The 15706-nt window shown below is 26.9% G+C and overlaps 1 protein-coding gene across 1 annotated transcript; it reads left to right on the forward strand.

Annotated features, from left to right (window-relative positions):
• Positions 1-11116: 11116 nt before the first annotated feature.
• Positions 11117-12056, forward strand: LOC108335507 (dehydration-responsive element-binding protein 1E). The gene has a single exon (XM_017571531.2). The coding sequence runs from the start codon at positions 11162-11164 to the stop codon at positions 11786-11788; it is 627 nt and encodes a 208-aa protein (XP_017427020.1). The 5' UTR covers positions 11117-11161; the 3' UTR covers positions 11789-12056.
• Positions 12057-15706: the final 3650 nt, after the last annotated feature.

A 15706-nucleotide genomic window follows, 5' to 3' on the forward strand; every position in this document is an offset into this window, starting at 1 on the left:
CAGTCCAATTGTTAAAAAGTTATAAAAAAAAAAAGTGGTTAAAGATTTATTTTCCTATTTTTAAATATGAATTTTAACTAAATATTTGTAGTGGATGTTTTATTTTATAAGAAAAAAAAAGTTCATGTACACCATTCAAAATAATTTTTTTTCCTAGTTGATTCAGTCTAAATTTTTTTATATTTTAAAATAAAAGTATTATTTGATTAATGTTGGATAGGCTGAATAGAAAATTAGACGTTTATGTGTATCATCACTCGTTTTTCAATTGAATTTTCTTTATCTGTATTTAAGAGATTAAGTCTAAGAAGTATGACTTGAGAAATTTTTTATACTTTTTCGTACTTTTCTTTTTTATAAATTTTTATTGTAAAAATTGTTACCTCAAAAGACAAACCTAAAAATAGTTAATGATAAAAACATTAAAAAAATTACTATTTCTAAAGTGGTTTTTCTGGGAGGCTAATGATCCGTACACCTTTCTAATTTTATACTGCATCCTACGATCTCTTTCAATGTTTTTTTTATTTAGTAGTTTAATTAAATAAATTAATTTAATATTTTGTTTTAGTATTTAAAGTTGTTAAATGATTATAATAAAATTAGGGGTTGTAAAAACAGTTTTTTCCATTCCGTTATGGTAAAACAAGACAGAACGAATCTAATATCACAAAAAGATGTCCATGCTACTTCGGATTTCAGTTACTCAACCGAAAGGAAATTGATTCAAAAGTGTATTAATAGATTTCTTCTTATATTACAAATGATTTGAGAAATAAAAGGTCATCTATTAAGTTGCAAATAGATCATGCTATAAATATTTAAAATAACACGTAAGGATATTAAATATTGACTAAAAAATTCTTCTTTATGGTCTTAGTATTTTCTTCCTTTTTTTAATCTGTTTTGACCTTTATTCTTTTTGATAGTGAAGGATTCAAATAAAATATATTTGAATACCAAAAGCATAAAACAACAGAAGTGAAAGAAGACAAACGTATCTGTCACAAACGCAATGCACCCGTGAATACCAACTTTGAAACATTGTTAATCAATAAAAGAATGGAATTTAAATTTTATATTGAATAAAAAAAATTATAAATTTATTATTTTAAAAATTTGGATTGAAAATGATGTAATTTTTTATATGATTAAAAAAAATATCAAACTGGTGTTTTCTTTTTTACCTTTTCCAGTTTGGATTCCGTTAAAATGTTTTTTTCTATAATAATTTTATATTGTGTGACATTTGTTGAAAGTGAGTACATCATGAAATTCCTCAGATTACAGTATTGTGAAAATTACGAATTTATTTATGTTACCCTACATGTGTATAATACGGCGGTAGGTTATCAACGGATTTTAGTGATATTTCCGGTAATTCACCTCTGCATGACAATTGATATGGCACCTGAAAACATTACATGTTTGGTCTCGAACTTTATAACTTTTTGTATTGTACTACATATATGTTAACACAACTTTTAAGATCATAATCCTTCATGGACCCATTCCCATCACTATTATTGTAGATTTTGCCCATTATCTGATTTTGACGAGCGTAATATGTAACTATAATTAAGATGAAAAAGTTAAAAAAATATGGTGATAAAGTTAAGTATTTTCTTCAGCAAATTGGTTTAACAATTATATATATAATTGTTTTGGTTTAGGGTTGATGAACGATTGTTTTGGTTCTAATTCATTTCTAATCTCATGCGTTCACACCTCTTTACAATTTTTTTCCAAACTGATCAGTATTTGACCTGAAAAAAATATTATGATGCTTAAGTCAAATATGCTTCACAAGTCTTAATGAATTGAATTATGTTAAAAAAGTGTACCAGTATTTGACTTGGAAAAAACATTCTGATGCTTAAGTCATATATGTTTCACAAGTCTTAACGAATTGAATTATGTTAAAAAAGTGACTTTACCATGTCAAGTCTATATTTATAGAGTTTATAATAAGAAACATATTAATTGATCATTATTAGTCATTAAAATACTTGTTAATTGTCCATTAATAATCGTTATCACATTAATTGACTTTTAACTACTTTTAACGACCGTCTATATATCCCAAGCAGACATGTTCCATTGGTAGTCATTTCACCTAAGCATTTACTTTATTCATCAACTTTTTATAATCCAATTAAGATATCTTAGTGTAATATTCTTATATAATTATGAAAAAAAGCCTATCCATTTCTTTAGGTGATTTTGAAAAATTAATCAATATCGTAACACTCCTCCTTATGTGTTACACGTCTGTATTTTATTTGTTTTTTTTTTCAAAACTATATAATAATAAAAACATGAAAAAATAGAAAAAAGAATCTTAACCCGCAGAAGAAAAAGGAGATTTTGCAAGAATGATGTAGTTGTTGAAAGAGGAAGTTGATGGAGAAGCTTACATATGTTGTGAGTGTTCCTTTATGTGGGTGGATTAAGTGTATTTTGGTTATGGGTGTAATGAAATAATGGAAAGATTGAGTCGGTGACGACATGAAGTCAAAAAGAGAGATAGTGTGTGTTGTCTAGTAATCAGAATGAGCCACATATAATAACATGCCAAAATCAACCTCAGAACAAATCGCCGACATCTACTTACATAAGCTCTTTCTCGCTTTACAAAAGCTGCGGAACGTGCCCATTATTATACTTCCTTTCACTATGCGCCAACATAACCACTTTTCTAAACTACAAAATGTCCAAACTTTATCTCCAAACACCATCACCATTAATATCTCCTAGCCGACGACCCGCATTTCATTTCTGTGTCTTTACTGTCTCAAAGTTTAGACAAAAATCTTTCTTCTGCTGTTATTGCATATATGTATTTTGAACTCGTGCATGAATATAATATTTTTAATTTAATGATATTATTTTTTTGTTAAATCATATTTTATAATGCTATTTGAGTGAGAACATTTTAAAACAATTTAAATATAAACATGAAAATGTTTAACACATCCAATAGATTTAACACAGTTAAATTAAAAAAATTATATTTAATTATTTTTAAAGTTTGTAAATGAAAGTGTTTCGATTGAGAGGTCAAGGTGCTCCGATGCCAAAGTCAGTAGGTTGTCCATTAGTTATTTCAATGTAACAGTTTTGACCTGTATATATAATAAATGCACCGTAAATGTAATCTCTTACCTCTTACTTTAATCTCTATTTATAGTTTTTTTCATGGGTTTAGGATTAATAGAATCTTAATTACGGCTCAATCCCAGCTCAATACCTCTACTCATTATTTACCTTAATATTTGGAGGAATACTTGATTATGGACTTTCGCCGACCGTTCATTATGAACTGTTCGACTAGGTTGATCACATGATGGCTTTATGGTCGTCCGGCTCATACGGTATACAAAGTATATCAAAATTTGAAATATAAATAAATTATAATTATGTGTCAAAGTTTGGAGATTAAAATCATATTTAACTTTTTATTAAATACGTAAAGTTAAAGAGTATTTAAATTTCAAGGACGAAAATTACATTAATTATTTCTTTGTGGAAGTGCAGGCATAACTTACTTCATACAGTAACAAAACCTAAAAGCAAGGCATCTTTGTCATGACCTACTTGGAAAAACACCTTCCTAAATTGTCGTTGCACCAAACCACTATGGCCATGATACCAATTTCAATTTGATTTGGATTTTCGTATTTCCTATCACTATTTATCAATTTTAGGATGTATCTTTTAATCGGGATATCTATTATTTCACGATATAAAAATATTCATTCGTTCCCATGATATACTCTTACTAAAAAAGAACTTCAACGTATATCATAAATTAATCTGTTCTGTGGTGTGAAAATTAATATAACAAATTATTTCACTAATGTGAAGAAATTGAATTCAGTGAAATATAGGATGTTATTTCCAAGTTGGAGCTGCCACTATACATGGAAATGCATAAATAATTGTTTTTAAGAATTATTTGCCCAAACAAAACCCCTTTTCTGACTATGAGAACGATCAATTTCCTTACCTTCCAATATGTCTAGAAATCTCAAATCCATAAAAACACCAAGGACTCTTTTACCCTATAACTATTATTTGATAATCTATTATAAGAGGGAAATAATAAAAAATACTTTTTGTATTTATAAACGAAAAAAAACATCAAATAAGTGTAAACAAAATTTTGATATCAAAGTATCATTAGTCAACTTGATCCGATAGGGATCATTTTTATTTGATATAAGTAAAATAATCGTAATAAAGTAAACTTTTATATTTTAACAAAAAAAGATAAAAGATAAAAGATAAATCAAATAAATATAAATTTTGTTGTGTGTGTCAAAATAACAACCATTCTAATTTACAAAAAGGTATTGTGTAACATTTTTTTTCTCTCCTACGTTTCCTTGGATTTGAAGAATCAATTTTTTTTCCTGATTGCACTATAGTTAAGTGGGACTTGTTGTCGGGTTTTTTTTTGGGCCTTGCGAACAGATTTTTGGGAGTTGCTCCCTCCACCCCCACATATCTCTTCCTCCACCTCCCCTTTACTTTTTTGCCCCTTCCTCCACCTTTCCTTTACTATTTTGCCCCTCAGTAAAATTTTATTTTTAAAATTATTGTTTTTTAATTTTATTCATTTATAACATATTTAACTGATAACCTACGTAGTTCCTTGTATGAGTAAAATATTTTTCTGCAAAGCTTGGTGATCGTGAAAAGAATTATCAAGCAATCTTCCTCTTGTTCTCGGTACAGTAGGTGGTGCAGTGCGTTTATGGTGTAGTGTCCTTGTCGTGGTTCCTCTTCAGGTACGTAGTCATAATCCTTCCTATAATCCTAAACCCTAAAGTCTTCCCATACTTCCAATAATCCTTTTAATATCCAAGCCTATAATCCTTGCATGAGCCATGAAATAAAAACGAAACGAAAAAGCAACGCTACGGATGACATCCTTCAACGGATGTCAACATCCGTTTAAGGCGAAACGGATGTCGACATCCGTTTTGCCTTAAACGGATGTTGACATCCGTTGAAGGATGTCATCCGTACAGAGGCAGCGTTGCTTTTTCGTTTCGTTTTTATTTTATTTGTTTATTTTATTTACAGTAATTTATATTTAAATTTATAATTTTAAATGTTATACTTTTGGTTTGAAAATTATGATATTATACTTTTTGAAACATGATTTTTTTAACCGATGAAATGGTATTTCCCAGTGGTAGCTAGTAGTTTTGTTGGCAAAGTCGTGTTACGTGGATCCTACTTTTTGTACTGTTAATTGCTTCTAAAACAAGGTGTGGCAATATAAAATGAGCCACTTGATAATGGTGGACTGTAAATTAATAGAGAAAAGTGAATAGTGACACCAGAAAATGGACCACAGGCATGCATCAAGCATATACAATTCCTGTATACAGTCTTTTGATACAGATTCTATCACTAATATCAAGTCACTTTGTCCTCGACTGTTTCCTTAACGAAGTTTCAACTCCCTTCAATCCCGTGCTGTTTCAGAATGTTGGCCAGGGATTATTTTACACTATTATTATACTGTTATGTCCTACATAACTATTTTAATCTTTTCCTCGGAATTCATTTGTTTGAATATTCTTCCACTTTCACAATATTAAGAGACTAATTGGTATTATTGAAAGGGTGAAAATAATACTAAGAAAATCGAAAGGCTAATGATCGCATGAAACCTGTCAACAGGTCTTATTTGCAATATAAAATTTCTGTATCAGCATTATTATATGATTAATGACTATTTAAATGATCACCCCTTTGTAATTATGTGTTTACTCAAATTCCCTTCTTTTGTATTGTTCTTCTTGTCTGTTATACACAGTTACTGTGAGGCATGATATATGGAGAGAAAGTAATTCAGTGTGTGATAAATTTAGTGTCAATGGGTCCTGACTATGATTTTCATAGAAATTCTATTCAAGTTAGGTCACAAACCTTACACTACAACGTTTCCTACAAAACTCCAATGCAAGCTGTAATGTAATCCTTTCTAAACCAGTAGTTAATATATATATATATATATATATATATATATATATATATATATATATATATATATTATTTTATTTTGTGATTATCATTGACCTGATTTTAGTATCTGTACTTAGTAGTTTGGACTTTAGCTATTATACTTTCATTCCGTTTAAGTTCTGGTTCTTCTGCCACCTGCAATAAGCCACATATGACATCCTTCAACGGATGTCAACATCCGTTTAAGGCGAAACGGATGTCGACATCCGTTTTGCCTTAAACGGATGTTGACATCCATTGAAGGATGTCATCAGTCCAGAGGCAGCGTTGTTTTTTCGTTTCGTTTTTATTTTATTTGTTTATTTTATTTACAGTAATTTATATTTAAATTTATAATTTTAAATGTTATATATGATAAACGGAAATGGAGAAATGGAGAAATGGAGAAGAAGCTTTACGGAAGAGAAAATGATAAACGGAAATGGAGAAATGGAGAAGAAGCTTTACGGAAGACAGAAAGGTAAACGGAAATGGAAGAGAGGAAGAGGTGCAGAGAAGTAAATCAGAAGTTTTAAATAAATTAAAATAATAAAATAATAAAAATAAAAAATTTTAACTTTTGAGGACATAATTGTCATTTTAGAAGGATATAATTGGCATTTTAGAAAATTGGGGAGGTGGAGGAAGAGATGTGTGGGGGTGGAGGGAGCAACTCCCCAGATTTTTTATTTTGTTGTTTAACGTTAATAAAAAAAAGGTTACTCCCTACACCACCCCACTTTATTCCTACACCACCACGTTATTTTTAAATTCAAAAACTATCCTTTATATTTTAAAATATCCTATACCTCTACCTCTTTTCTTCAATGGTCAACATCCGTTGAAAAAAAAATTCAACGGATTGTTTTTTTTCTTTCTTTTTTTTTAATTTTTAGTTTTTTAATTTATTGTATTTTAAATTAATATATAAATATTATTTAATTTTTTTAAATTATTACTTAATATTTTATAAATTAATTTTATTTTATTTAATAAAATAATTATTATTAATTTAATTTATGTATTATTATTTAAATAATAATTAAAATATTTTTTATAAATATATTAAAATGGGCGTGCCACATCCGTTACTTTTTAGTTTTTTAATTTTTTGTATTTTAAATTAATATATAAATATTATTTAATTATTTTAAAATTATTACTTAATTATTTATAAATTAATTTTATTTTATTTAATAAAATAATTATTATTAATTTTAATTTATGTATTATTATTTAAATAATAATTAAATCTTTTGTTATAAATCTACCAAACGGATGTGCCACGTCCTTGGCGACATCCGTTGAATTAGTTTTTTTTCTTTTAGTTTTTAGTTTTTTAATTTTTTATATTTTAAATTAATATATAAATATTATTTAATTTTTTTAAATTATAATTTAATTATTTATAATTTATTTTATTTTATTTAATAAAATAATTATTATTAATTTAATTTATATATTATTATTTAAATAATAAATAAAATATTTTTTGAAAATCTATTAAACGAATGTGACACATTTGTTGAAGTTTTTTTTTTTAAATAAAAACGATAAACTAAAATATAAAATATGTAAACGGATATCAACATCCGTTCACGGATAACAATATCCATTAAAGATGAAACGAATGTTGCATTTTATAGCAAGGACAAATTACATATGGGGTGGTGCAGGGAGCAGTTAGTGGTGGTGGAGGGAGCAACTCTTTAAAAAAAATTCTCATCAAATATTTATGGGCTTTAATTAGTATTAAACCCCATTTTTATGGGCCTGGTGTTTCACTGACTCCCATTTCCTTCCTTTTTTTTTTCGTTGTTTAGCTTTAATTTTACTTTTCTCATAATGAATTAAATTACCCAAACAAAAAATAGTTATTTACATTTATCCCTATTTACTTGTTCTCGTTGAGAATTTATGTACATTTTGGTCGTTTCTCGTATTATGACGCCAACAATAGAAAATGTGGACAAAAAATTGATCGAAATTGCATAAAACTGAATAATGCAGTTTGTTTAATGATGTCAAAAGTCATACGTAATAAAACATAGAATATGAAAAATAAAAATTCATGAATACTCATGTAATATGAACACAATTTTTCATGGAGGAATTTCCTTGACTTGAAAAGGTAGTGCGAAGTCAATTTAACTCTCTACCCTACCGCCGAAATAGTTCTATCACGTTTTTTCCTCCTTTTATTAGTTAGAAATATATTCATTAAGATGTAAATTAAATACGAGTATATACAAAAATTTCAATTATAATATTAATGAAATTTTTTTAAATCATATATATAACCAAAACATTATTTAATTAAAGCATGATTAATAATGTAGTAATTTTTTACTTAAAAAAGTAAACCTTCTTTTAATATTCATATGCCGATTTTCTTGAATTAATAAACTCTGACGATAGTGAAGTAGTTTAAAAAAAACTGTATTTCATCCTTCAACCTCCGTTAGAAATCATCAATCCTTTTGTGAAAATGAAACAAAAAAAGAGAGTTAGATATCTTTTTTTTCATTTTAATTTTCTTAAATTTTTAATTAAATATTTTTTTTCTAAAATACTTCTAAATATCAATAAACACACGTGAGCAATGAGTATACGTGAGAAAATTGTTTTTACCTTGCATGAATCCACACTAAATGATGCACACATTCTCTTTAATACTAAAGTAGATATTCACGTATTTTATTTTTTAAATAAACGTATATTCACTCACATTTAGGACTGGACAAATCAAACTAAACTGTACTAAACTATAAACTAACTATATTATACTAAACTAAAAGAAACTGAACTTATATAGTTAACTAATAACTATACTAAATCAATACATTGTTATTTATATACACTGAGAACGTGTTGAAACACAAAACTATGTATTCATTGCAATTATTTCATGAATTGTATTATTTTGACATCTAACAAATTTGTACGTACATATACCGATCTTGCTTATATATTAATAATATTGAATATTTGTAATATAGAGAAAATACTAGTCATTGCTTGCACCTGACACAAAAAATAGAAAAATATATATATAATTGTATTATATTTTATAATTATTTTCTCATACACACATTTTTATCTTTTTATTTTACAAATATATTTAGTTTTATTAATTTACAAAATAATTACCAATTCATAATTACAATCTAATAAAATTTAGTTCTTTTAAAATATATAATGAATTTTAGTATGAATTTAATAATATTATTTTATTTTAATAATTATTATATTAACTTTTTAAAAAACAGTTATTTATTTATTTATCCATATCATATCATATATATATATATATATATATATATATATAGTTTTATTAATTTACAAAATAATTATCGATTCATAATTTATATTTAATAAAATTTAGTTCTTTTAAAATATTTAATGAATTTTAGTATAAATTTAATAATATTATTTTATTATAATAATTATTATAGTTAACTTTATAAAGAACTCTAAAAACAGTTATTTATTTATTTGTCCATATTATTTTTATATATATATATATATATATATATATATATATATATATATATATATATATAATCTAAAAGATAATTCGAATATGTTTCTTTTATTCTTGTTTTTTTTATGTTGCTGAAAAAAAAAGCAAAGTAAGTAAAAGTTTCAAATGAAGCCTAAAATACAGTTCAGAGTTTAAAACAGTTAACTATACTCTTAATAGAAAAAGTTTAGTTTTTTTAAAGTGTACTAAAAAGCAGTATAATTTAGTTTTTATAAAAACAGTTCAGTTTTTATAATACAAAATAGTATAGATTATCTATAGTTTACTGTAACTAAGTTAATTATGCCGAGCTTTACTCACATTCTCTTAATTTTTTAATACATATTAATTTCTCTAATATTTTTAGTAAATGATCACCCTTTTTACATTTTTAACAGTATGAAACTCATTTTCTCACTTTATTCATAAAATTATATTTTATTTTATTTTACTTACATTGAATTGTTTACTTTTTTATATTTTAAATCTTATATAAATATTAGTCATATTTTTAAATAAAATAAGGAAAGTTAATATCACTTTATTAAAGTTTCATGTATTAAAAATATAAGCATATAAATCTGTATTTTAAATTCAGCAAGAATACGACTGTGATTTAATCGGAGTTAAACAAAATGTCCTTATATCAAAATTGTTAGGAATGAAAATAGAAACGAATTCCTAAATTCCAACTTCAAATATATAAAACTAAAACTAGTTAATACTTTTTTTAAGAGGATTAAAAATAAAACGCAATATACGTTGAGTATATTTAAAAATACCTGCATGTGTGAACTCTTGTAGTGTATAAATTTATATACTTAACAGTGAAGTTTATTGAACAGTGTGGATCCATTATCAGGATGGCTGTTATTGGTATAGTATATAGTTAGAAAGTTTAGTTAACTAAATAACTGTAAAGTAAACGTGAAGAAATAGTTCGAATAAAGAATGACACTAAACTATTGTAGAGTAGAGCTGTCCCTCAAATTGTGATAGTGACCCTTGAATTTCCAATACATTGCAGGCAGAAGCAGTATAAATAGTAACCAAATGGATAAAAAACATGCAAAAACACGTTTTAAACCTTTTCTCACGGCCACTAATAGCTGGAAACTGAACCCACAGTGGGAAACACCCAGCTCCTGCTTTCTACAACACCAGCACCTCCATCCAACTTACTATCCAAATCACCTTTTGCTTTCTCGTCACATTCATAAAAAAGTTACCAACTACTGCTGTAAGATACCAATATATATCTAAATAATTTTATATAAATATAATAATTTTACAAATCTATTTAATTTATTTCCATGTAGAAATAAACAGATTCTTATTCTACAATTTTTTTTCGGGGTGTTATTATTTAAATGACAGTTTTAGAATTTTTTTTGACAAGTGAATGACGTGGGATTATAGTTGGATGGACCCACCCGTGTCGTGTGGTGTGCATGAGCGTGTGCGCATTGTAGCCTCGGACGTGGTCCAAGCGCCTCATTCTCGTTTTTCGACGAAAGCTATATATATATGTGTGTCTGCCCCCTATTTTCCCTTCAACGACTAACTGAACAACACAGACACAAACTCAAAATCCAGACACTTGAACAGAACAACCTCATGGACCACGACTCAGAAGCATCATGCGAAACAGGTTATCCGACAACAGTTCAGAGTAATGGGTATTCGGACGAGGAAGTGATACTCGCATCGTCGCGGCCCAAGAAGCGAGCTGGGAGAAGAGTGTTCAAGGAGACTAGGCACCCCGTGTACCGGGGAGTGCGACGGAGGAATAACAACAAGTGGGTCTGCGAGATGCGAGTTCCCAACAACAACTCACGGATTTGGCTCGGCACCTACCCCACGCCGGAAATGGCTGCGCGGGCGCACGACGTTGCGGCCCTCGCGCTCAGGGGAAAGTCCGCCTGCGTCAATTTCGCGGACTCCGTGTGGCGCCTGGCGGTGCCTGACAGCACAGACGCGGAGGAGATACGGCGAGCGGCGGTGGAGGCTGCCGAGGCATTTATGGGTGAGGATGTTAGCCAACAGCAGAGGAGTGAAGAAGTTGAAGAGCCCCCGCGACTGCAACAAGAAGAGATGTCGGAAGTTGAAGAGTTGCATGATTTGCTTCTGCGAATTGCGAATGAGCCTTTGATGTCTCCTCCTCCTTGTGTGAGAGATGGTAGGGAGTGGAATGACGTGGAGATATTTGATGCTGAGATTTCACTGTGGAGCTTTTCAATTTGACGCGTACCTACTACACTACACTTGGATCAACTCCATTAATGAAGGATAGTACCTTTTTGGTGTGGCTCACTCTTGAGTATGATTGGAATAGCGAGAGCACCTTTTTCTCTCTGCATCTCATTTTCTGTAGTTTTGAGGAACAAAGAATTTGTGCATATCAAGTTTCTAGTTGGCACTCCATTGTGTTTAGGGAACATATGTAGTTGTATTGTATACACTTGTCTGTGTTGTGATTTTAATCACAAGTATAAGCTGCAGTAATAAAGCTATATAAACAAAACAAATATATATATATTAATTCTCTAGTGTCGTCGTTTTTTTGTTTTTGTAGTTTTTGGCTATGTCAACGTTGCCATTAACTTCTGCTAAATTTAATTATAACAACGTGTGTATAAATTATAATTGACAAAAATTCCAATTAATTGTTGAAGTAAACTATTAAAGCTTTACAGCATTTTAAAGGTTCATGTTCGTTAATACGAAGAAAAAATAATAATAAATTATTATAAAAAAAATTTGAATTTTGTGATTACAATTTGATAAATCTTTTATATATAGATGATTTCAGTAATTGTCTGTCATTAAATGATTTACAGTTTTATTAAAAACAATTATATGATTTTTTTTAATTTGTGTCAAAAACAAATATACGCGTTTTGCAGTTTTTGTAATATACTCTTTAGTTCATGTACGTATGTTACCAATTATTTATAAAAACCTGATCATTACATATATAATTTTTAATACAAAAAGATTGAAATTTTTTACAAATAAATAATAAGAGTTTAATTCTTTATATCATAACATTCTTTAAAAACTTTTTTTTTCTATAATTCCTCTAAAAGTGAAAGGTTATAAATTATTCGTTTCTAACTTATTATATTATTGAAGTGTTGATGAAAGATAGAGTATATGAAGAATTAATGTGAATTTATGATTTTTTTATAAGAAATAAAATTTAAATATAATTTAATTAGATTTATTTTTATTTATATACAAATTTATCTTATACATAGTTGATATGGTATTTCTAATATAATTATCTCATGACAGATTATATACATAACGGAACCAGATATTAATTGATAGTTTAATAATAAATTATATGATAAACTCGACAAACTACTAATTTTCATTCAAATTGATCTATTAGATAAACATAATTTTGGACATAATTAAGTAAAATTTGTTCGATTTCATCCAATGACGATATGATTGAAGTTTGTTAGCTTGTCAATTTTTTTTTCAACGTATTAATATATAGTAATACAATTAATATATGGTATACATACATTTTTCTAATCTGATACATAATTTCATTTAAAAATAACAATCTAGGTGGATTATGTTGATCGGCTCACTAAACTACAGGTCTGTAAAAAAAAAAAAGTATAAGATAGACTAAGTTTTTGAGATCATGAACCTATCCATATAACCTGCAATAGGCCATGTAAATTTAAATTTTTTAAAAGATATATATGTTTTTAATATTAAATAAAAACAAATACTCTATAATGTAACAATAATAATTATTAAGCATTTAAATATAAATATACAAATTATTAATTAAACATTTAGATAATTGAGTCAACATAACAAATTTTGATTAATAATATTCATAATTTCAATAAAAAAATCATAATAGCCACAATTGAAAAAATAATATTAAAAAAGTATAACTGTTATTTTGTTTTGAGTAAAAATAGCCAATAACTAATCATATTATAGTAAATATAACAAATTATATATATATATATATATATTGATGTAGTTATTACTATTATTGGAAATACAGTTACTAATGATAATAATATATATATATATTCACATTAATATATTAAAAAAATCAATTAGCATATCAATCATAATAATTAAAAGGTAATTAATACGTACTAGTAACAATGATAAAAGTATTAAGAATAAAATAATAATGAAATGTGCACACGTAACAGTTAATGACCTTATTAACTATTATATTATATATACATAAAGACATGTGGTTGTCGGAGGTTACAATAATTTCTCCCCCACAGCTTACAAACGGTCTTCGTTGAGGGTCAACATGTGTTGAAGTACAATTGAGGGTAAAATTGACATTTCGTATATCTAATTCAGTTTACTTTATTTGTTGTTAACATATTTCTGTCATGATCGCTCAAAACTGATCTTGTTAAACCTGAAAGTAAATAAAATTTGTTTTCACTGAAAATTAAACTCCTATATATAACATTTGAACAATTAGATTTTTGAGTTTAATACATTAATTTAGTTATATCAAATCTTTCGTACCGATATAATTCTTTTTAAACTAACGTTAAAAGAACAACACTTGTAATATTTCTTACAAAGTAAGTGAAACAATTATTTTTTTAATAAACTAATTCAAGAGAGCAAAAACTGAAAAAAAAAACTATAATAGGCAAAATCAAAACAGCCAAATAACTTAAAGCGGGGCTTGTCGATGTCCAAATTCCTTAACACTTGCTTTCATTGATTTGTATTTACATCTATATGTATATTAAATAATATATATATATATATATATATATATATATATATAAATAATATTTTCCTTATACTACTTTTTCTTCCTTTTAATGATTTTATTTAAAATTAAATTTATTGCTTAATCTGTATTCTTACTATTTTGATATGAAAATTCTACTTTTTGTTTTTTTTAATGTGAAATTAACATCACATTCTTTGTCTTGATAATTTTTTTATGTTGTAAAATTTCATTAGACAAAAACATCATTATACTTTTCAAATCTAACATAATATTTTGGACATAATGTGTTAAAACTTTGGAATGTATTAATATAATGATAAAGTTGAATCTTCCATCTTGATTTTTTAGAAAAAAAAAGTAACAATGTCAAATATGAAAAAAAAACACTTAAGTTAGCCTGTTTCGAGGTAAAATAAATAAATAAATAAATTCTTGCGCTTTTAAAATTTGAAAACCTTCAGTAATTAAAAGTGGGTGTTTGATCTTTGACATAAACACTCAATTAAGTTTATCTTTAATCATAGATACACATACTAAAACAATAATTATATATATTTTTTAATAACTTATAATCTTGACGTCATCCATGTCACATGTTATTATACTAGTTTATCATAATTAAAAAATATAATTTTTGTTATACTAATACGAATTAGTTATGAATGAAAAGTTTCATGATATACCAAGAATATGTCATTTGATGCAAATCAAGTTGTTACATAACACAAGATCATAATAAAAAAGAATAATGTAAGTCAAATACGAAAAATATTTCGTAATCATGAAAGAATATTGTACTTGCTATTTTTTTTCATTTATAAAACTCTTATTTTTAGAGTTCAATTATAATAATCAAGACACAATGAATGATAGTTGTATTTAAAATCTTATTTATATTTGTATTTTATCACGTTGATGATGAGAATAAATATCATATTTATATTTATTTAAGCATTTAAATTATAGTTTACTATTATTGAGTATTTTACAACAATTAGTTAAAGTGACAATAAAAGGTAATTTATTTAAATTAAACATATTTTTAAAGCTTCAAAATATATTCCTTCAAATTCCGGCCATTTAAACTAAAATTAAAATTAAAAAGTTGTAGCAGTGGGTGAAGTTGAGTTTTTATTTTTATTTTTTTCCTTTTTGAAATTGGATGACGGAAAGGGCGCTTCATTTTTCCTATTGGGCTTAAAACAAGGCCTACATGTGGCCCTCACTCGTGTCGACATGCCACTAGGACAGCATGTGCACCATGTGAATGAAAACCCTAATCAAGGCATCCAACGGTCTGTATTTAAAGTGAGCTTCTCATTCGATCCAACGGACCCAATTCACGCATTTAATTTTGAGAAATAGTTTGATTTTTTTTTTGTATTTTATTTATTAGTCTCTGAAAGTGC

The sequence above is a fragment of the Vigna angularis genome, chromosome 10, assembly GCF_016808095.1.
Source record: "Vigna angularis cultivar LongXiaoDou No.4 chromosome 10, ASM1680809v1, whole genome shotgun sequence".
NCBI classification, from domain to species: Eukaryota; Viridiplantae; Streptophyta; class Magnoliopsida; order Fabales; family Fabaceae; genus Vigna; species Vigna angularis.